This window comes from Delphinapterus leucas, chromosome X, assembly GCF_059928025.1.
Source record: "Delphinapterus leucas isolate spDelLeu-1000000601 "Yukka" chromosome X, BTC_Dleu_Yukka2, whole genome shotgun sequence".
Lineage (NCBI taxonomy): Eukaryota > Metazoa > Chordata > Mammalia > Artiodactyla > Monodontidae > Delphinapterus > Delphinapterus leucas.
In genome coordinates this window covers 15,768,159-15,793,138 of record NC_143150.1, presented here as the reverse complement: position 1 = coordinate 15,793,138, position 24,980 = coordinate 15,768,159, and the positions used below count along the sequence as shown (strand labels likewise).

The 24,980-nt window shown below is 40.2% G+C and overlaps 1 protein-coding gene across 7 annotated transcripts in view; it reads right to left on the bottom strand.

Moving 5' to 3' along the window:
• Window positions 1-24,980, bottom strand: part of ARHGEF6 (Rac/Cdc42 guanine nucleotide exchange factor 6) — a 118,756-nt gene that overhangs the window by 15,812 nt on the left and 77,964 nt on the right. For all 7 annotated transcript variants that reach the window (XM_089904056.1, XM_022554327.3, XM_022554325.3 and 4 more), the window contains 4 exons: window positions 8,049-8,187; window positions 5,363-5,422; window positions 3,243-3,389; window positions 145-231 (listed from right to left, as the gene is read on the bottom strand). In XM_089904056.1, the coding sequence (XP_089760182.1) occupies window positions 145-231; window positions 3,243-3,389; window positions 5,363-5,422; window positions 8,049-8,187 (433 nt within the window). The remainder of the gene's footprint in view (window positions 1-144; window positions 232-3,242; window positions 3,390-5,362; window positions 5,423-8,048; window positions 8,188-24,980) is intronic.

Genomic DNA, 24,980 nt, shown 5'->3' with positions numbered 1-24,980 from the left:
ACTGTTTAATTACATGAAGGGTCAGACAGAACATTCTGTCTTTTCTGGCTGGAGCTTTTAATGCTGGAGTGGAAATATTGCATCTGGATGGAAACCTGTTTTCATTACGGGTCTTGCTATTTGCTTTATATGAAATCTACTAACCTGATAGATAAAGCCACTCATCCGAGGACTTGCAGATAACATTATCAAGACACTTGAAAATAACATGAGGTACCGCTCCTCTTTTTCCTGAAGTGGAAGGAAAAAGATTAAATGAAAAATATAAATTGCACATTTTGCTTATTAAGAATTTCTGGAATCATTTTTGTAACATAGATCTTATATAAGGCAATGAAACACAGTGATTTTTTTTTTTCAGTACATGGGCCTCTCACCGCTGCGGCCTCTCCCGCTGCGGTGCACAGGCTCCGGACGCGCAGGCTTAGCGGCCATGGCTCACGAGCCCAGCCGCTCCGCGGCATGTGGGATCTTCCCGGACCGGGGCACGAACCCACGTCCCCTGCATCGGCAGGCGGACTCCCAACCACTGCGCCACCAGGGAAGCCACCACAGTGATTTTTTTTTTTAAAAAAAAAGGATACCCAACTTAAAAGTATAAAACGCATTTAATTTTACTTTGAAAATGGATATAGGCCCCCAGCTTATCTGTGTCCTTCCTATACATAACAGTTAAATACAAACAACCATGCTTGTTTCCCAAGCATGTAAGCCTGAAAAGTCACACAGTTAATGCCTTCCTGCCCAAGTTGCAACCAGAGCACAATGTAAGTCTCAATGTTCTCAAAGTGAAAATGATTTTACTTTGAAAAGTGGCCAAATAAAGGGGTTTTCAGGTGATAGGAAATTTATTATGCCCTAACATGTATGGTAAACTCTTCCTAAAATTACCGTTAATCAATAACTACACAATAATTATTATACCCATATAAAACAAAGAAGGAAACACTTTTTAAAATGGCACTAAAGGAAATTTTACACACAAAGCCTTCCCTGAACCCCTTAAACAGACATGCAGTGAGTAGATGCCAAAGATTGCACTGGGCTCGTGCATCCGGCCATCTTAGCTACAATTATCCTCATGCCTGGCTCCGTCTCCTTTCTCCCGCTTGAGAAGAGCAACTTTCAAGGCTAATTTTTCTAACAAGTGTTCTGCGTTCTCTCACATCTTTCTCTTGCTTGGTCTCATCTCCTGCTCTTGCTTCCAGCTGCCTCTCCTGTCTAACTGGCTTTTTCTGCTGCCTTTAGCATATGTACATCTCCTGTCCATTTCATAAGCTTTCACTTGCCCCTGTGGCTCCTTAGACATAACACCCTATTTCTTGACATTTTATTGCTAAATTACTTGCTGCCTTCGTTTTCTCTCCATTGATCTCTCTCTAACAGCACCCCTGCTGCTCTCTCAAAGTCTTCAATCACTGCCTTCTAGAGAAATCCAATGGCTTCTTCCCGGTCTCCATACTCTTTGACCTCTGACCCTTCTGCAGCACTCAGCAGGCTGACCATTTTCAAATGCTCCTCCTAGAATTTCCACGACACACCACACTCCCCTGATTCTCCTCTACCTTCTGCTTTGTCTTTTTTTCTTTTTTTAATCTTTTGGCCTCGCCGTGCAGCATGCGAGATCTTAGTTCCCCGACCAGGGATTGAACCCCAGCCTCCTGCACTGAAAGCGTGTAGTCTTAACCACTGCACAGCCAGGGAGTCCCTGCTTCGTCTTTTTCCGGCACTGATTCATCCTTGCTTTACCCAAGAGGTTTATCCCAAAGGTATGAAAGACTGTTAGAGTCGCTGCATTAACCTTCCACAGGGTATCTGCACTTTAAATGAGATTGCTTTTTTTTTCCAATTTTTTAATTGAAGTATAGTTGATTTACAATGTTGCAAGTGTACAGCAAAGGGATTCAGATACATATTCTTTTTCAGATTCTTTTCATTTTAGGTTATTACAAGATATTGGATATAGTTCCCTGTGCTATACAGTAGGTTCTTGTTGTTTATCTATTTTATGTATAGTAGTGTGTATCTGTTAATCCCAAACTCCTAATTTATCCCTCCCCGCTTTCCCCTTTTGTAACCACAGTAATGAATCTCTGACAGAGACCTGTCAGGGAGTAGAGGAAGATGTTTGGGGAGGGAGAAGACGATGGTAATACCCCATAAATCACACCAGGTGATGTAATCAACCTTCTTCCCCTACCCCGCCCCCTTCCTAAAAGACATAATCCATCGTCAGGCTTCCGTGCTTCTCTCTGGATATTTACTTCCCAAGAAGGCACATCTGTCAGGGGCATGTAAACCTCTGCCTCTAACTCTGACCTCCTACCCACATTTCTATACCGTTTCAACAGCTGCCTACAAGTCATCTCCTCCTGGATACCCACCATCACTTGAAAGTTACCAGGTCTGAAATGACATCCGTCATTTCCTCTAGCCTCTGGCTCACCACTTCCTACAGGCTTTCCCTTCTAAACACATCTCATATTTGCCCCTTAAGTTTCGTTCTCTCTGCCACCACCTTCCTGGGGGGTACTTACCACTTTCCAACCCAGATGGCCTGTCTCTAGCCCCATCCGCTCCAGTTTAGCTGACACACACAGCTGCCAGGTTGTCAGAAACACCCCTTTCGTTTCACCCCTGTTTCTCTACTACTCAGGCCTCGCATGGTTTCCTGCTGCGTCCAGCTGAACTATCCTTGCCTGACAGCCGAGGTTCTTCACAACCTGCCTCTCTCGAACCCAATGAATTCGCTCTTTCACTCTGCCCAGGATGCTTCCTCTGCTCCTAATAAACTGGCTGGCTCAGTGTGCTGAAGACAAAAGGCCACATCCCTGCTCTCTCCTGAGATAAGAATGACCTCTCCCTTACAAAATCTTCCCCCTCCCTCTTCACGGCCCCCTCCTCAAGTCCTATCTGCATACAGTCTTTTCTTGGTCTCTCCCTTCTCTGAACTTCTGTGGAATCTATTGTAGGGATGGCATGATCTGGCATTGACTATTTTGGTTTGTTTTCTAGTTGCAGCTTGGGTTTTAATCTGTCTCTAATGAGTTCTTTGAAGGCAGAGATCATGGCTGTTCTTTTCTCTTAACTGCTCCCGCAGCACCAAGCAGAGGGCTGGGCAAAGCACAGGTGCTCAGTTTCTGATGCGAAAAGTCTGAGCATTTGACCTTGATGGAAGAAGAAATAAAGGAAGAAATATATAAAAGACGGAAGAAAGGGTGTTGAGATTTGAAACCTCTTACCTCACATGTTCCATACTGCACCATTACTTGCGACATAAAGATCACATTCCCCAAGGTTTTAATATCCTCCCCTTCCCATGCCTGAATAGGTTCCGAAAGTATCTGCAACTCCAGCTGCTTTCTCTTTCTGAGATCTTGGCACTGCCCCTACAGAACCAAAGCAGAACATACTGAAATAGGAATTCTCCTGAAACAGACCTAAAACAAGGCTAAAGTAAGAAGCGGCTCTTGACTATCAGATTTCCGCTGAGTCCCTATTCCTCACCACGAGTCCCATCACCTGGTCCGTTCCGGACAGACGGAAAGATTCACTATCTTAAATCTCTAGCCTCCAGCCCCTAAACATTTTGTAAGGAAGAGCCATTTCTCATTTTGCAAAACATCAAGATAAAGTGATAGAAGGAAGGGGGTTGCCTCTCCCTCCCCACAAGGAGTAAGGGAAGACAAGTAGCAGAATCACATCAAACAGGACCAGTAGGTTCAGATCTGCTGCTTGGTGTCCCTGCTCGCTCCAGCTCCTCTCCATCTTGTCTACCTTTGCATAAATCGTGCTTTGTTACAAGGCAATTTTATTTTTCTAACTCAGTTTCCAACCAAGTGACATCTCACTTTACAAAATGACTCCAAGAGTTATCGAAAAAGAGAAAATTAAACTCCTTCTGCTGCAGTGAATCAAACTGATCTTATAATGAAACATAGGCACTGCCCTATACTTTGTTTTGGGACCAGTAGTAGATTGCTATGAAAAAGTACTAAGCTAATTTTTATCCCTAAAAGGATTGGAAAAAGAGATACAACTGAATTTCACAAATACAAACTGAAAATACAAGCTAAGAAATAACACGTGGGGTATGACTACTATATATTTGTATAGAGTATATACTATATACATATATATCTCACTGCTTCAGAAAATGTGAAGTTATCTTAAAATAATTTAACAGTATTCACTCCAAATCGAATATGAAAATAAGCATATGGTTAGTTATGTTCCTGTTTCCAAATGACTATCATAGTGTTTTGGGGCATGTTTTCTATAAAATCTCTGCTGCCCCTTTCAGGTAAATGGAAACTTGAGGAAATAAATTCATTGTACACATATTTTTGAGGCCTAGAATGGGAATAAGTATACTATAACCATCAAAGCAAGTTTTACAACATGTAAAATGATTAGAATGAAATATCATTTTTCAAATGAGACATTTTATACTCAATTTACATAGGGAAAAAAAGGGATCCAAATAAGTATAAATGCCATGGGTTTCAGTGGGCTGTTCCATTAGGGTGAACCATGTCAAACTGCCAATATTCCACCATTTTTTACCTACAACAGCAATTTTAACCTGATACCTTACACGCTGGTCTTCAACTTGCTGTTTAACTGTGGACACATCAGGTACAGATCTTTCGACAGCAATAAAAACGAGGTGATGGTGAATGTTGCATCACAACCTTACAGCAAGAATCAATAACTAAACGTTGATCCCCATCACTTGGAGGACTTCAGAAATGTCTAAAATTAAGCTCAACTTAATCAATCACCCCAAATAACCTTTTCTTTCCTCCTAAAATGCCACCAAGCAGTTTTACCTCAGTGGGTTCAAGAGGACATTAAGCCATTGTGCTCGAGATTCAAGATAAAAGGTAACTTTGATAGCACTCTATATACAGCAATTGTATTTTAGTCGCTTTTTTTTCCTTTTAGATTTGATGAAGGATTTCTTTTTCATATGCAAAGAATAGACTCACACCTTTGGGCATAAGTAGATGAATCCGGTATTGATGCCAATCAGTGAAGGACAAGTTGCACAGACATAAGGTGAGTAACACGGGGGTAAAGACAAAGAGACAAAAGGAAACCCCCCACCTACACAGCCATGCTTAATGTGGCAGAGACTTCAAATGTGAGTGCTTTACACCCTCAGCCTGGCAACCTTTCACAGGTAAGCATGATGTTTGGAAGACAACAGTAAATGAAACAATCACTGCGATACGGTCACTAGAGCTTATTGTTTCCACTCTAGAGACCTTTGCAGAAGGAAAGAAACATTACACACAAGTCACTCTTTTAGGAACAAAGCATACAAAATGGAGAGTTATAATTTTAGAGCATCACCTACCATGAGAGTTTTGAATGCTATGATTGCTTTCAGAATATCCTGGTGATCTGGATGCGTATCCTATTAAAGGAATACATTTTAAAACAATATTAAAGGAGAACAGAGCAGTGATTGCAGGGCTTAGGGGTGGGAGGAGGGTGTGGCTGCAAAGAGATCCAAAGAAGACATTTTGAGGGATGATGGAATTGTTCTGTATCGAGACAGTAGTGGTGGTAACTCGAATCTATACACATGTTAAAAGTCATAGACCTGTACCCCAAAAGAAAAAAGTCAGTTTTACCGTATGCTAACTTGAAGATTAAAAAATAAAACAGCATTTGAGCATTTGGAATCTCAGCACCTCTAATGATTCGGTGATGAAGAAATTAAGATGGCTGGGAACACATTATATATTTGGTAACAACATACTAGGTACAGTTATCGAGGCAAGAGTTCCCATTTGCCTTTTTGCTGTTATACCGAGGATAATAAATAATAATTATGTGGGAGGGGCATCATTAGGTCATGTTGTTAGTAAATGACAAGAGATAGGGAATTGTAGAAACATAGTGGTGGTTAGAGAGAACTCAATCCAATCTCATTTCCTACACCGTCTCCATCTTCTTTCAGCAGACTCAACATGGCAGCCGGGAAAAAATTCCAGGTCTCATACCATGTGCTCCTTCTTAAGCAAGCTGATTATATTTGGTCTGCAATTCCACGGTACTCACAACCCTGAAAAGTGGACAGGTTCAAAAATGGCTTTGAGGGATCCACATCTGCATAACTGTTTATTAAGGGAAAGTAGGGCTCCTTGAGGGAGATGTCCAGCTAACCTCTGGAATTCAGCTGCAGTAAAAGGAAGACAAAATCTGCTGTTCGATCAGCTTTGGGTGATAAAATACAGAGCTGAGTAGACTAAGGGTCTGACCCAAGCCAAGAGCAGCACTGCTTATGAAAAGAAAGGTTGTACTCCTTTATAAATGTATCCTTCCGCAAATCGGCTGATCATTGAGAAGTTCAAGTTCTACTCTGCCATGAGCCAGCAGCCATACTCAATGATCAGAAAGCTGGATAAAGTGTCTCACCAGATGGTGAACCTGTACTCAGGATACGTATTATTTGATGGTGGGAAACGAAAGGCAGCCAAAGGCAGGTGACCACCAGCACGCGGAGGAGGAGAGGAAACGGGCTCTGAGACAAGAAGGGCCAAGACAGAGGATGCAGGCAGTGGGAGCACCTGAGATTTTATTTCCTCAAATGAAGTGTCTGCTTGCACTTCAGCACTGAGCAGTTCCAGAAACTGGGGCCACGCGTTTCTGGATTTTTGTGATAAACAAGGAGGGGCAAACCACAAACGGTTCGGGGAACAGGTTTAGCTTTTGGAAAGCCATCCAGAGGTCAACACCTTCCTGCAACCTTTCTCTTTAAAGATAATCAAACCCTTTCAAACCTCAAAACCTTTCCCCAGACACAGGAAGAACAAGTAGGGTAAATGCAGCTTCACCCCTCGGGCCCTCCTCACCCATCCCCATCCCCCATGCTCCATCACACAAGAGCGGCTCAAGAAGCTACCCCTGCTGATGGGCTTTTAATAAAGAGGATTTAGGCTCTTGAGGCAAAAATATTCAATCCTCAGGCCTCATTGCAAATCTGAATATTTAGAAAAGGTGATACCTATGCTACAGCTATGCTACAGCTGTTGTAAGTAAACTGTGCATTTTTAAACAAAAAAATGTGAGGGGGCTTTGATGGAGATGTATGGCTGCGTAAACAGAGAAACTGAGACTGGACCCATTTATTCATCTTTAAAGAAATACCAGAATCTTCCATTGTAATCCAGAGTCATAAAGCTGAATGACCACAGTGCTCTAGGGATAAACATTCCTGTCTATAATGAAAAATGTTCTGTACATTTTCTGATGCTGTTCTGCTTTGTTTAGCTCCCACAAGAAAGCTGGTTCATATATCAGAGCAACAGAAGGTTTCTTGGTGGAAGATTTCTCTGTAGAACCACCATCTACAGATGAGAGGGCAGAAGCAAACCTAAGTCAACCAGTGAGCAGAGACTTGAGGAAGCAACAGGACCGGGGCTGGGAGAAGAGAGGGGAGGGAGAATGATCATGAATATTTAATAGTAAAGTATGGGTATCTTTCAGTTATTAGATGAATAAGTCCTGGGGATCTAATGTACAGCATGGTGACTGTAGTTGATAATACTGTATTGTATACTTCAAAGTTGCTTAAAAAAAAGAAAAGAAAAGAAAAGATCTTGAAAGTTCTCACTAAAAAAAAAAAGGTAGGTATGTGAGGTGATGGATGTGTTAATTAACGTGATTGTGGTCATGATTTTACAATGTATGTGTATATTAAATCATCACATTGTACACCTTTAAAAAATCACGTTGTACAACCTAAATATATACAATTTTTATTGGCCAATCATACCTCAATAAAGCTGGAAAAAATAAGTAAAAAAAAAATCTTCAGAGGGGGAAAAAAAAAAAGAATGTCCCATTCTTATTTTGCTGCATAAAGAGGAAAACTAAAAGCCCGGGAAGAGGGAAGACTGGATCAAGTAAATTTTGAAACCCAGGTCTTTTCTGAACTCCTCAGTAAGGCTAGTTTGGAGGCGGTACTGGCTGCTTCCTCCAGAGCAGAGGCTCATCCTTTGTACAGGAGCTTAAAATAGCTCGCCTTCCCTTACCTCCATATGCCGTTCCAACTCTTGCAAGAGAGTAACATACTTTTCCAGTCGCATGAAAGGTTTGCTGAGACTTGTTGTTAAAATGAGGATACCTGGGCTAGATGCACCTTGATTTTCCATAAATCGTTCCAGATCATCACTGGCAAAAGAACGAATATAGTTTTGTTACTGCTTAATATTCCATGTAAAGAGTTACCAACTGAACATGATTTTCCTGTATTTCACAGCATAGAAAACCAAATAAATTTTGGATCACCAGCACAAATGCTGTCCAACGCACTTCAACTCAATTCAATCAGCATGGCACACAGCACTGGGCTACAGTGGTGAACCAGGCACTTATGATCCCTGGCTTTATTTTCTCATCCAACAATTATTTATTGAGCATCTACTAAGTGACAGGCTCTGTTCTCTGCTGGGAATACAGCCGTGAAGAAAACCAAAACCCCTGCCCTTAAGAAGCCTGCACCCAGAGGCATGGGGCATACAATCTATCATATGACCTCAACGTCAGGTTTGAAAAAATCTTTTCTTAGTCACTGCAAACATTCTAGTTATTGGCTGATGAGATGCCAAGGGGAGTAACTCACCAAGAGCTCCCTATCACCGGCTGCTCCCTATCACTGGGACACCCATTGTAATGTGCCAGAATCAAGTCCTAAATTCAGATAGCAGCATGTTTGCATGTCTAATCACTTAGCCTAGGATCTGAAAACAGTGCAGCAGCCTACCCAAATAACTCAGCTTTAAAAAAAAAGAAAAGACTGTAGGGAATTCCCTGGTGGTCCAGTGGTTGGGACTCTGCACTCTCACTGCCGTGGGCCCGGGTTCAATCCCTGGTAGGGGAACTAAGATCTCACAAGCCGCGAGGTGTGGCCAAAAAAAAAAAAAAAAAGACTGTATTAATATCTTAGGAACCATGTTGTGCAAATGTCTAAGTCTAAGCCTGGGTTTTCTCTGCCCTTCAGCACCCTCTGGACTGTCTCCTTTCCACCAATAGGATACTGAGTCCTGGGGCTGCAAGATCATTTTAGTTTATATCTCTGCAACATAGAATTAAAGAAGGAAACCTGCCTTATCTCTTGACCCCTCTCCCTCCTTGCTCACCCACGCATATCTAATCCGTCACAAGCCTTCTTGTGCCTGTTTATTCCTTTCCATTCCCACTGCCACTGACTCAGCTCAGGCCTTCAGCTCTCCGGTCTAGTTCACTGCAATAGTCCAATGGACCCCCCAGCTTCCAGGATTTCCGGCTTGTGAAGCACCCTGCAAACCACCACTTAACTCCTGTTGCTTTCCTACTCAGGAACCTCCAATTGCCTGCAAGATCAAGTCTTAACTTTTTGGATTCCCACTGGCCCCACCAATCTTCTCATCCCTCTCCAAGAGGAACCCTCTACTACCAAATGATCTACTTATTCTCCTAGAACACATCTTCGACAGCGGTTCCCAACTGTGGCATGTTGCAAAAAGTTGTGTTGTGTTCAAAGAAACTTGCTATCAGTGAAAACCTACTAGGGGGTTTGGGGGTGTGGTGGGTTGCAGGTTACCCCTATTATAGATACTCTCCCTCTTCTTGGCTTTTGCGAGCAGGAGAGAAAAAGACATCGTTTCAGCTGTTACACAGCAACCTTGAGTCACGCAGAATCACAGGGATGTCACGGAAGCTAGATCTCATCTGAGTGGTCACATCTAACCATCAAGCCTACCTGTTTTGTCAGTTTTTGCAGTCTTGCTCCAGAAGCAGCCAAGGGGAGGGAAGTGCCCTGGACTTGAAATCATAAAACAGATTCAGTGACCCTGATCAGTTACCAACCTCAGCTGACTCATTTGTAAAGCAGAGATAAAACCTACTTCCTACTAAAATTGTGAACCTTAAATATTGGGGTTTATAAGACTAAAAATCTTTCATGCTAAGATCTCTGCATGCATTTGTTCTTATTTAATATTCACAACAACATTTCAACACAGGTGTTATCTTCATTTTACAGACGAGGAACATGAGACTCAGAAAGGGTGAGTGAAAGCAAGTAAATAGCTACGTTAAGGTTCATACCCAGGTCTGTTGGAAATCACTACTGTCTGATGCTTGATGTGGAACACAGCAGTGGCATGGACCATCTCTGAGGTCTAAACCATGAAAAAAAGGAGGGTGGGAGCTGAGCTGACTTGAATAATGCAGGGAGAACTTCTAGAAGAAATAGTGTTTTGGACCTAGAGATTATCATACTAAGTGAAGTAAGTCAGACAGAGAAAGACAAATATCATACGATACCACTTATATGTGGAATCTGAAATATGATAGAAATGAACTTATTTACAAAACAGAAACAGACTCACAGACATAGAAAACAAACTTATGGTTACCAAAGGGGAAAGGGGGTGGGGAAGGGATAAATTAAGAGTTTGGGATTAACAGATACACACTACTATATATAAAATAGATAAACAACAAGGTCCTACTATATAGCACAGGGAACTATATTCAATATCCTGTAATAAATCATAATGGAAAAGAATATGAAAAAGAATGTATATATGTATAACTGAATTACTTTGCTGTATACCTGAAACTAACACATTGTAAATCAAGTAGATTTCAATAAAAATTTTTAAAAAAGAAATAGTGCTTAATGCAAGCGACTAGGGAAACACAGGTTAACCTGCCTGTGGGTCAGATTTGGCTTAGACTAAAAAATGATCATCACATATAAAATATAATGAGGAAAATAACTCGAAGTTGGAGAGAGCATTTGAGTATGTAATTTTGAGAAAATCACTTTCCTAATTTCTTTTCAATTTGGTAAACGTCTTATTTTTTCCTTTCCATGAGTAAATAACTACCTGCATCCTCAACGTCCTACTCTAATTGATACAAGGGTTACAACAATTAAAAGCAAATGCTAACGTGTACTTTATTACTTTCCATGCAGCCTTCTAACTTCTAGGCTTGTTAAATATTACAAAAGAATTTAAAAAATTTTTTCAATATAACGTGAGATCACTATCTCAGAATAAAACACTGGCTATTAGGGAAAAAGTAACATTAGACTAGTGCAACAAAAGAACAAAACTGCCTTATAAAGCCACTGCCCATTATGATAAATAGATCCTCAAAGACACATTTTACTTAGCCAAATAAATTTAATGCACAAATTAATATCATACACAAATATAAAATGCAAATATATGTCAGTATACCAAAACACAATCTGTCTTTCAAATGCAGTTTTACGTTTTATACAGCCTGCTTGAAGTGCTTTTCAAGTTTAACAGGTTCTGTATATGTGATGTGATACCACAGAAGCAGTTTTCAATGTATGGATGTTGTTTGAAACTCAACATACCCCTAGAGAATGCATGGTGGATGGGGCTCTGGTATATTCTAGGTTGGGCTGGAAAACTGAAGGAAAGTGTCATACATTATAATAACGCTACAGGGCTTAACCATCTCATATAACAGTGTTTCTGCAGAATCTTTGCATAGATTTCCACTTTGAACGATGGTAACTCTAACTAGAGCAGCTAGAAAAGGACCAGATTTTCCCCTCTTTTCGCCTCACTCTCTCGCCACCAGCCTTTCATGGGAATCACCGTGGTCTGGAATGGGGAGGTGAGGCACGAGGAACTGGGAGGCTGGGCGTGGCCAGTGGAAAATCCCCGGGATGCCGCTCACACTGGGTTGGGTGGATCTCACTTAGCCCTTTTTTCACTGATCCAGTCCCAGAGACTAGGCTGCCTGCTTCCTCCCCACCACCTTTTGTTTGTGGTCAGTCTCACTTGCTCCCTTCCCTGGTTCCTCAAAGACAGAACAGAATCTGGCCTCAGAATTTTTCCTATGTGCTTCGTCCCGGAAGCAAGTACACAGCTCTGAGTTTTTCTCAAAGTCTTCATTGCTGACAACAGTGGTAAACAGAGAGTGAATAAAACTAACAAGAGGAAAAGAACACGTGGTGTTTGTGGTAGTCGCCGCAATAGAGCCGGAAGTGAGGTCCAGATCTGCCTCGGTGCTAACTCTCTCCTCCTCTCCCCGCTCTGTCTTTTCACGCCGCCGGGTTCCTCTCCCTTGTGAAAAGGATGGATGCCACAACGAAGCACGGGAGAGAAGTGGGTATTTTTGTAAGGGTGAAGTTTCTCCCAGGAAGAAATAAGAGCCACAGTAGCAAGCCAGAAGGGGAGAGAGAGGGGAAATCCCAAAAGACCTCACCCAGGGCCGAGCAAAAGACTGGGGCAGTCATTCAAATATATGTAAATATGGGGAACAAACATATCAAGATTGGGGTCTGCTTATATCTCCAAATTCAGATAATGCATCACTGCACTTTTCACAAGGCACCAACACACAGTCATACAATTTTCAGGCTGCGTCTGGTCTCACTGTCAATCGTCACAAGCATTTCTAGTATGGTACTGCTACCTGCCGGCCGAAATGAAGAAGTTCACCTAACAGGCTTGCTCTGACTCAGAGATTTTTCCCACCTCTAAGCGTCTACAGCTTTAGCAGAAATCCACCAATGTCCCTATTTCAGCTGAAACCTTCATAAAAACAGGATTTTAATCTGAATTTTCTGAGAATTTCACTCAAGTATGCTTTGCCTCTAGTATGTCAGCATAAATTACGACAAGATGCCTAGAAAATAGCTGAGATTATATTAGAAGCACCTCTGAGGATAACCCCAAGTATTTTAATTTAATTTTCATTCTTTACATGTAAATAAACCACTAAGGTAAAAATTCAGTTCTATGGGACTCCAGTGAGTCTTCCATCATGTCAAGGGATATTATAAAATTCTCCAAAAAAATCACTAATCATATATAAAATAGATAAACAACAAGGACCTACTGTATAGCACAGGGAACTATATTCAATATCTTGTAATAACTTATAATGGAAAAGAATCTGAAAAAGAATATATATCTATATCTATACATAGATATAGATATACATACATGTACACTGTACACTTTGCTGTGTACACAGATGTACATACATGTACACTGAATCACTTTGCTGTACACCTGAAACATTGTAAATAACTGTACTTCAATTTTAAAAAATCACTAACCAAAATCAAGCAAACAGGGTATAATAATTTCCCCCCAAAGTTGAGAATCTTTCAATTAACTGTGCAACAAACTTTAAATCATAATGTTTGAAGGAATCTCTACTGTTATTTATACTTTAAACTCCTAACATGGGTGAATGCAGAGTCAGTAGTATTTTAGTACACAGAATTACAACAGAAAATTCTCTAAACACTACAAGTCTGCCATCTGAGGTACACCCTTTCTTTCTGGTACTTATCCAGAATTGCTGTTCTCAGATCAGAAGAAAAAGAATACGTGCTCATATAAATGGCAAGCTAACATGATGGGATCTCTTTTCATTGGCATTAAGAAATTTACCCTTATCCACACAGGATGTTTACATAGCCATCACAGGAAAAATGCCTCTGAACCATATTTTTCTTTATTGAAGATAAGTAGTGAAGTATGAAAACATTCCTGGAAATAATAAAAACCAATTCAGGACTGAGGTTCCCTCGGGGGAGGGAGGGAGGAGCAGGAAATATTGAAAAGTATACACAGGACTCCAATTGCAGCTACAATTTGATTCTTAAGCTGAATGGTGGGTACGTGGGTATACTTTATTTTATCTCTGTTCTTTGTATGCTTGAAATACTGCATAATTTTTTTTCTAAAAAACAACAAGAAGCTGGTAGAAGATGAATAAAGCAGACATGGGAGGTGGCAGCAAGTACCTTGTGCTATATGCCGGGTACTTGGTATACATTATTTCATTGAATCCTCACACCAGCCCTGCAAGGTAGGTGATTTTATCCTCATTTTACGAGTGAGGAAGCTAAGGCTTAAAGATTAAGTGAATCCCCCTCGGTAACACAGCTTCTAAGTGGCAGAACTGTAAACTGAGACAATATAAAAGTGGGAAAAAGTTTTTAGGCTGACATCAAGGAGAGGCATGAAGGGGATGGTGGCATGAGATGCTATGTGGACCCATCCCCCGGGGAAACAAGCAGAGCTAGTGGAACCTATAAAAACAACCATTTAAAGTCTCTAGAAAGTGTTCCAATGACATCTGGTAACTGAAGAAAACATTTATTCAAGAAAATATTCTAAAACTCAGTAAGAACAGGGAGAGCTTGGTATTTGAGCCATGACCTACTCTCTCCCTCTCTCCCTCCTCCCTCCTCCTGGCTCAGTTTGCCAGAAGCCACTCCAGGCAAGTGTGGACAAGAGAGGGCTCCCTCTGCCCTCAACTCCCAACCCAAGGACACAATATCTCACTAGCGTATCTCAACTGCTTCAGCTCTGAGTTGAAGATGCTGAATGCCTAGTGAGTGTGGCTGAGAGGTTGGACGGAGAGGGAGGACGCAGGCTGAAAATACTGGCACCAAATTACCCTCACCCCAGCTCGCTTGCAGGGTAGAGGTTCTGTGCTGGGAAAGGTAAACAGAGAAGAACAGAGGCTACCGCCCTGCCCAGCACCCAGAGCAGTGGCTCAAAGATTTTGCCCGGGGGAGAGGCAGACAAACTATAGGAACAGTGAGCTTTCCTCAAAGGAATTGGTTCTAGTTGAAAAACAGTGTGGGGAAATTCAAGCCTAAGGTCTCTTGCAAAAGCAATGAAGATTTTGGTGGTAAGCAAATGAGAAAAGGCTGGTCCTCTTAATTAAGAACAACAAGCTACACAAGAGGCCAGCTAGGTCAGTAGAGAGAACCAGCAAATTTCAAAGACTGGTCTCAAAAAACTACCCCTAGAATAAAGAGCCCAGAAATAAACCCACAGGCCTATGGTCAATTAATCTTTGACAAAGGAGGCAAGAATATACAATGGAGAAAAGACAGTCTCTTCTATAACTGGTGTTGGTTAAGCTGGACAGCCGCATGTAAATCAATGAAGTCAGAACACTCCCTCACACCCTACAGAAAAATAAACTCAAAATGGCTTAAAGACTTAAATGTAAGACAGGACATCATAAAACTCCTAGAAGAGAACATAGGCAAAACATTCTCGGACATAAATTGTACTAATGTTTCCTTAGGTCAGTCTCCCAAGGCAATAGAAATAAAAGCAAAAATAAACAAATGGGACCTAATCAAACTTTAACCTTTTGCACAGCAAAGAAAACCATCAACAAAATGAAAAGACAACCTACAGACTGGGAGAAAATATTTGCAAACAATGTAACTGACAAGGGCTTAATTTCCAAAATATACAAACAGCTCATACAACTCAATATCAAAAAAACAAACAACCCAATCCAAAAATGGCCAGAAGACCTAAGTAGACACTTCTCCGAAGAAGACATACAGATGGCCAACAGGCACATGGAAAGATGCTCAACATCACTAATTATTAGAGAAATGCAAATCAAAACTACAATGAGGTATCACTTCACACAAACAGTAAATAAGAATGTTAATATAACAAATGCTATAAATATATCCTCACTCTCCTTTCTTCTCTCAGTTTCATTAATAGAAAATTATATTAATAATAACGATGGCGGGCTTCCCTGGTGGTGCAGTGGTTGTGAATCAGCCTGCCAATGCAGGGGACATGGGTTTGAGCCCTGGTCCAGGAGGATCCCAGCGTGCCACGGAGCAACTAAGCCCGTGCGCCACAACTACTGAGTCCACACTCTAGAGCCCGTGAGCCACAACTACTGAACCCGCGAGTCACAACTACTGAAGCCCGCGCGCCTAGAGCCTGTGCTCCGCAGCAAGAGAAACCACCTCAGTGAGAAGCCTGCGCACCACAACAGAGTAGCCCCTGCTCTCAGCAACTAGAGAAAACCCACGTGCAGCAGCAAAGACCCAATGCAGCCAAAAATTAAATAAATGAATAAATAAATAAATTTAAAATAATAATAATGATGGCAATGTATTATTGGGTTCATAACATATAGACATAACGTGTATAACAACAGTAGCACAAAAAGGAAAGTGGAAATAGAGGTATACCAGGAGTAACATTTTTATATCTCACTAGAATTAAGTTACTGTAAACATGAAGCAGATTCAGACAAGTTAAGATATATATATGGAAAGCCTCAAAGCTCACACTAAAAACATAATTCATGGGGGTGGGAGCAGGGATTGACTGGAATGGGCACAAGGGATCTTCTGTGACAGAAATGTTCTTAAGTTGGATTGTGGTGATGGTTGCACAACTCTATACATTTACTAAATGTAAGTTAAACAAATTGCTTAAAAAAGTAAAATAAAATAAAATAATTCAAAAAACCATAAAAGGACATTGGGTTTCAGCTCTGACATCCAAAGAGCTTAGAAATTATCATTACCATCCTCGCAACAAGAAAAACACTGAACAAACTGAAAATCAATTACTTTTCTTAGATCCACTGAGAATTGAGATCACAGGGAAAACCACCCCCCCCCCCAAATCTAGAAAGACAGGCAAACACAAAGAATTAGAACTGAGATCAACTTCCCTGAGGAGAAGCCACTGGAGCCAGTAACTGGTAGGACCACGCAAATGGAAACTGTGATGAACTGCAAGAGTCTGAGCGCGGACTAGCTTGACAATTAAAAACTCCCAGGGGGCTTCCCTGGTGGCGCAGTAGTTGAGAGTCTGCCTGCTGATGCAGGGGACAGGGGTTCGTGCCCCCATCCGGGAAGATCCCACATGCCGCAGAGTGGCTGGGTCTGTGAACCATGTCCGCTGAGCCTGTGCGTCCGGAGCCTGTGCTCCGCAACGGGAGAGGCCACAACAGTGAGAGGTCCGCGTACCGAAAAAAAAAAAAAAAAAAAAAAGCAGCATCTGCCTGCCAATGCAGGGGACATGGGTTCAATCCCTGGTCCCAGAAGATTCCACATGCCGCAGAGCAACTAAGCCTGTGTGCCGCAACTACTGAGCCCGCGTGCCACAACTACTGATGCCTGCGTGCCTAGAGCCTGTGCTCTGCAACAAGAGAAGCCACCGCAATGAGAAGTCCACGCACCACAATGAAGAGTAGCCTCCGCTTGCCACAACTAGAGAAAGCAATGAAGACCCAACGCAGCCAAAAATTAATTAATTTAAAAACAAAAAAACAAAAAACCTCCCAACAAAGAAAAGCCCAGGACTAGATGGCTTCACTTGGTGAATTCTATAAAACATTTAAAAATGAATTAACACTAGGGACTTCCCTGGTGGTCCAGTGGTTAAAACTCCACGCTTACACTGCAGGGGGTGTGAGTTTGATCCCTGGTCAGGGAACTAAGATCCCACATGCCCCGTGGCACGGCCAAAAAATAAATAAATAAATTTTTTTTTAAAAAAATGAATTAACACCAATCCTCCTCAAACTCTTCCAAAATAATTAAAGAGATAGAAACACTTTCAAACTCATTTTATGAGACCAGCATTACCCTGATACAAGAGCCAGAGAAAGACACCACAAGAAAAGAAAACTATAGGCCAATATCCTGATGAATATAGATGCCAAAGTCCTCAACAAAATACTAGCAAACCAAATGTAATAGCACACTGAAGGCATCATACACCATGACCAGTGGGAAATATACCTAGGATGCAAGGATGATTTGACATACAAAAATCAATCAATGTGATACATCACACTCAAAGGGCAAAAGATAAAAATCATATGATCATCTCAATAGATGCAGAAAAAGCATCTGACAAAAATCCAACATCCTTTCATGATAAAAACAAAAATGCTCAACTAATTAAGAATAGAAGGAAATTGCCTCAACATAAGAAGGCAATATATGAAAAGCACAGAGCTAACATCATACTCAATGGTGAAAAACAGAGCCTTTTCCTTTTAGATCAGGAACAAGGCACAGATGCCCACTTTGGTCACTTCTATTCAACACTATTCAACACAGTACTGGATGTCCTAGCCAGATAGGCAAGAAAGAAAAATAAAAGGCATCCAAACGGGAAAGGAAGAAGTAAAATGATCTCTGTTCACAGATGACATGATTTTATATGTAGAAAACCCTAAAGACTCCACAAAAAACTGGTAAAACTAATAAACGAATTCAGTAAATTTGCAGGATCCAAAATTAACATACAGAAATCAGTTGCATTTCTATACATTAACAATGAACTATCCAAAAAAATACAGAAAGAAAGAAAGAAGGAAAGAAATCTCATTTATTGATACAATAGCATCCAAAGAATAAAATACTTAGTACTAAACTTAACCAAGGAGACCAAAGACTTGTACACTGAAAATTACAAAACATTGATGAAAAAAATTAAAGAAGGAACAAACAAGTGTAAAGACATCCCATGTTCACAGATCAGAAGAGTTTATACTGTTAAAAATGCCCAGACGTCGAAAGTGATCTACAGATTCAATGCAATCCCTATAAATCCTCAATGGCCTTTTTTTTTTTTTACAGAAACAGAAAAAAAAAATCCCAGAATTCATATGGAACCAAAATGAACCCCAAATAACAAAGTTGGAGGTTTCACACTTCATTATTCCAAAACATATTACAAATCTACAGTAATTAAAACAGTATGGTTGGCACAAAGAAAGACACTAGATCAACGGAACAAATTAGAAAGCCTAGAAATAAATCTATGTATATATGTTTAATTGATCTTTGACAAGGGTGCCAAGAATATATAATGAGAAAAAAACAGTCTTCAACAAATGGTAATGGGAAAACTGAATATGCACATGCAAAAAAAAAAAAAAGAGACTGGAACCTTACCTCACACCACACACAAAAATCAACTCAAAATGGATTCAAGACTTAAACATAAAACCTGAAGCTCTAAAATTCCTGGAAGTAAACAGGAGAAATGCTTCCAAACATTGGTCTTGGCAATGATTTCTTGAATATGATACCAAGAGCACAGTTAACAAAATGAAAAATAGGGAGGTGGAACTACATCAAACTAAAAGGCTTTTTCACAGCAAAGGAAACAATCAGAAAAGTGAAAAGGCAACCTATGAAAAGGAAAAAATGTTTACAAATCATATATTTGATAAGGGTCTAATCTCCAAAAAAAATAAGGAACTCCTACAACTCAATAGTAAAGATACTAATAACCTAACTTAGAAGTGGGCAAAGTAACAAACACATGAAAGGATGCTCAACATCACTAATCATAAGAGAAATGCAAATCAAAAGCACAATGAGGGATCACCTCACACCAGTCAGAATGGCCATCATCAAAAAATCTACAAAAAATAAATGCTGGAGAGGGTGTGGAGAAAAGGGAACCCTCCTACACTGTTGGTGGGAATGTAAATTGATACAGCCACTATGGAGAACAGTATGGAGGTTCCTTAAAAAACTAAAAATAGAACTACCATACGACCCAGCAATCCCACTACTGGGCATATACCCTGAGAAAACCATAATTCAGAAAGAGTCATGTACCAGAATGTTCATTGCAGCTCTATTTACAATAGCCAGGACATGGAAGCAACCTAAGTGTCCAATCACAGATGAATGGATAAAGAAGATGTGGCACATATATACAATGGAATATTACTCAGCCATAAAAAGAAACGAAATTGAGTTATTTGTAGTGAGGTGGATGGACCTAGAGCCTGTCATACAGAGTGAAGTAAGTCAGAAAGAGAAAAACAAATACCGTATGCTAACACATACATATGGAGTCTAAGGAAAAAATAAAAGGTCATGAAGAACCTAGGGGTAAGACAGGAATAAAGATGCAGACCTACTAGAGAATGGATTTGAGGATATGGGGAGGGGGAAGGGTAAGCTGTGACAAAGTGAGAGAGTGGCATGGACATATATACACTACCAAACGTAAAATAGATAGCTAGTGGGAAGCAGCCGCATAGCACAGGGAGATCAGCTCTGTGCTTTGTGACCACCTAGAGGGGTGGGATAGGGAGGGTGGGAGGGAGGGAGACGTAAGAGGGAAGAGATATGGGGATATATGTGTATGTATAGCTGATTCACTTTGTTATAAAGCAGAAACTAACACACCATTGATAAGCAATTATACTTCAATAAAGATGTTAAAAAAAAAGAAGAGGGCTTCCCTGGTGGCGCAGTGGTTGGGAGTCCACCTGCCGATGCAGAGGACACAGGTTCGTGCCCTGGTCCGGGAGGATCCCACATGCCACAGAGCAGCTGGGCCCGTGAGCCATGGCTGCTGAGCCTGCACATCCAGAGCCTGTCCTCTGCAGCAGGAGAGGCCCCAGCAGTGAGAGGCCCACGTACCGCAAAAAAAAAAAAAAAAAAAAAAAAAAGTGGGCAAAGGGCTTGAATAGACATTTTTCCTAAGAAGACATACAAATGGTACATGAAAAGATGCTCAACAACACTAATCATCAGGGAAGTGCAAATCAAAACCACAATGATATTTTATAATAACTATAAAAGGAGTATAACCTTTAAAAATTGTGAATCACTATATTGTACACCTGTAACTTATATAATATTGTACAGAAACTATACTTCAATTAAATATTACATTAGTATTTGTTTGAGGAAAAGAGATACATGACCCTTACTACATGAGACTGTATACATTTAAGTAGAGAAGTGTAATAGTTACTGTAAACACACACACACACACACACACACACACACACACACATACAATGAGACATCCCCTCACATCTGATTAGGATGGCCATTATCCAAAAATAAATAAATAAATAAAGACAAATGCTGGCAAAGATGTGAAGAAGTTGGAACCTCTGTGCATTGTTGGTGGGAATGTAAATTGGTGCAGCCACAGTGGAAACAGTACGGAAGTTCCTCAAAACACTGAAAATAGAACTACCATTTAATCCAGCAATCCAACTTTTGGTTATTTATCTAAATAAACTGAAATCAAGGTCTCGAAGAGACTTTTGCATTCCCACAGCCAAGTCGTGAAACAACATAAATGGCCATTGATGAATGAATGGATAAAGAAATGTGGTATGCACATGCATACCTCTTTAAAGAGAAGGAAATCGTGTCATATGTGAAAACATGGATGAACTCTGAGGACATCATGCTATTTACCACAATAAAAATAGAAGGAAAAAAAGTGGAGGCAAAATGAAACTTCCTTAGGCAAATAAAAACTGAGGGAAACTGTCACCAGTAGACCTCCTATCAAATATTGTTAAAAGAAGTGTTTCAGAGAGAAGGAAACTTGGACCTACATGAAAAGGAAGAGTGTCAGAGAATAATAAATGCAGTTAAAATAAAATCTTTTTTCTTATTCTTAATAGATCTAATAGATACCTGTTCAAAGTAATAAAAGCAACAGTATATTGAGTGATTTTATGTTATGGATACATGAAATGAATGAGAACAATAAGAGATGAGGGGAAAAAATTTAGAATACTCTGTTATAAGGTACCTGCATTACCTGTGAAATGGTAAGTGTTATGTGAAAGTGCTGTTAGGTTAGCTGTAAATGGATATTACAAACTCTAGGGAAATCACTAAAATTTTTTCAGAAAAAGACAAAGAGAAGAAGAGAAAATGAAATCATATAAAATGTTTAACTAAAACCAGAGAATGCAGGACTTCCCTAGCAGTCCAGTGGTTAAGACTCCGTGCTTCCACTGCAGGGGGCAGAGGTTCAATCCCTGGTTGAGGAACTAAGATCCCACATGCCGGGTGTCACAGTCAAAATTAAAAATAATAATAAAACCACAGAAGGCAGTAAAAGGGGGGCAGTAAAGAAAGAACAAGGGAAATGAATAGAAAATGGTTACAAACATTTTAGATATTAATCCAACTATAACTATAATCACTTTAAATATGAATGGTCCAAATATGTCAGTTAAAGGACAGAGATTCTCAAAGTGGATTAAAAAAGCAAGACTCAATTATATATTGTCTACAAGACACAGACAGATTATAAGCAAAGGTATGGAAAATGAAATATTAACAGCAATCAAAAGATAGCTGGATTAGCTATATTAATTTCAGAAAAAGCTGACATCAGAACATGGAAAACTATCAGGGATAAAGAGAGAGAATTACAGAAAGATACAAGGGCCATTTCTCCAACAAGACAAAGCAATCCTTAACATGAATGCACCTAACAACAGAACATCAAAATACATGAGGCAAAAAAAAAAGTGATAGGACTTCCCTGGTGGTGCAGTGGTTAAGAATCCACCTGCCCACCAGTCCCCTCCACCAGGAAGCCTACACAAGCCCCTGAACCAACCTTATCCACTGGGGGCAGACACCAAGAACAACGGGAACTATGAACCTGTAGCCTGCGAAAAGAGACCCCAAACACAGTAAATTAAGCAAAATGAGAAGACAGAGAAATACACAGCAGATGAAGGAGCAAGGTAAAAATCCACCAGACCAAACAAATGAAGAGGAAATAGGCAGCCTACCTAAAAAAGAATTCAGAGTAATGATAGTAAAGATGATCCAAAATCTTGGAAATAGAATGGAGGAAATAAAAGAAACATTTAACAAGGACCTAGAAGAACTAAACAGCAAACAAACACTGATGAACAACACAATAAATGAAATTAAAAATTATCTAGAAGAAATCAATAGCAGAATAAATGAGGCAGAAGAGCAGATAAGTGACCTGGAAGATAAAATAGTGGAAATAACTACCACAGAGCAGAACAAAGAAAAGAGAATGAAAAGAATTGAGGACAGTCTCAGAGACCTCTGGAACAACATTAAACGTACCAACATTCGAATTATAGGGGTCACAGAAGATGAAGAGAAAAAGAAAGGGTCTGAGAAAATATTTGAAGAGATTACAGTAGAAAACTTCCCTAACATGGGAAAGGAAATAATCAATCAAGTCCAGGAAGCACAGACAGTCCCATACAGGATAAATCCAAGGAGAAACACGCCAAGACACATATTAATCAAGCTATCAAAAAATAAATACAAAGAAAAAATATTAAAAGCAGCAAGAGAAAAGCAACCAACAATATACAAGGGAATCCCCATAAGGTTAACAGCCGATCTTTCAGCAGAAACTCTACAAGCCAGAAGGCAGTAGCAGGACATATTTAAAGTGATGAAAGGGAAAAATCTACAACCAAGGTGACTACCCAGAAAGGATCTCATTCAGATTCGATGGAGAAATTAAAACCTTTACAGACACACAAAAGCTAAGAGAATTCAGAACCACCAAACCAGCTTTACAACAAATGCTAAAGGAACTTCTCTAGGCAGGGAACACAAGAAGAGGAAAAGACCTACAACAACAAACCCAAAACAATTAAGAAAATGGCAATAGGAACATACATATCGATAACTACCTAAAATGTAAATGGATTAAATGCTCCAATCAAAAGACATAGACTGGCTGAATGGATACAAAAGCAAGACCCGTACACATGCTGTCTACAAGAGACCCACTTCACATGTAGGGGCAACGTAATATATTAACAACCACTGAGTTCTACACTTTAAAATGGTGGATTTATGGTATGTGAATCATATCTCAGTAATGAATCAAGTAACCCAATTTAACAATAGGCGAAGGATCTGAGTAGACGTTTCCCCAAATGAAGGTACACCAATTACCAATAAAGCACATGAAAGATGCTCAACATCGTTAGTCATTAGGGAAATGCAAATCAATATCAAAATGAGATATCGTCACTTCATACCCTCTAGAATGGCTATAATCAAAAAGACTGATGATAACAAATGTTGGTGAGGATGTGGAGAAAATGAAACCGTCATAAATTGCTAGTAGGAATATAAATTGGTGTAGCCACTTTGGAAAACAGTCTCACAGTTCCTCTAAAAGTGGAATGACCCAGCAGTTTCACTCCTACGTATCTACCCAAGAGAAATGAAAACATAGGTCTACACAACGACTTGTACATGAATCTTCATAGTAGCACCATTCACAGTCCATATGTCCACAAACTGGTGAATGGAAGAACAATATGTATCCATACAATGAAATATTTTTCATTGTATGTATGGCAATTTAAAAAAACAATGTACTGTTAAGTGCAACAACATGGATGAACCTTGAAAACATTATGCTGACTGAAAGAAGCCAGACACAAAAGGCCATATGTTGTGTGATTCCACTTAAATGAAATGTTCAGAATAAGCAAATCCATAGTGACATAAAGTATTTTAGTGGTTGCCTTGGGCTGGCAATGGGGAGTGACAGCTAATGAGTATAGGTTTGTCTGGAGAATGATGAAAATCTTCTAAAATTGATTGTGGTGATGCTTGCACAACTCTGAATATACTAAAAATAATTTAACTGTACACTTTATTTTTTTAATTTTTTTTTGCTGTACGCGGGCCTCTCACTGTTGTGGCCTCTCCCGTTGTGGAGCACAGGCTCCGGACGCACAGGCTCAGCGGCCATGGCTCACGGGCCCAGCCGCTCCGCGGCATGTGGGATCTTCCCGGACCGGGGCACGAACCCGTGTCCCCTGCACCGGCAGGCTGACTCTCGACCACTGCGCCACCAGGGAAGCCTAACTCTCGACCACTGCGCCACCAGGGAAGCCTAACTGTACACTTTAAATGGGTGAATTGTATGGTATGTGAATTATATCTCAATAAAGTTACTATATTAAAAAAGAAACGGTAAAATTTTATTTCTTAAGCTGGGTGGTGGGTACATGTGTGCTCATTTTATGATAATTCTTTAAGTTTGCATTCAGATTATTCACTTTGTAGGTGAAATACATGTGTTAATAAAAACATTTTTTTTTAGAAGTCTGACAGACCTGGATTCTAATTCTGACTCAACCACTTAACAGCTATGAGTACTTGGGCAGATTACTTAAGCTTCTAATGTCTTATCTGTAAAGCAGAGATGATGGTAATAATAGTAACTCCCTCATAGGCTTTTACATCATGTGCCTGGCACATTGTCAGTGTTATTTTTAGCTCTAAGCAGTTGAGCCACTTGCCTAAATAATCCAGAGTCATGGCTTCTCTTTCTTTAAACTCCAACTTCCATATTTGCTATGCC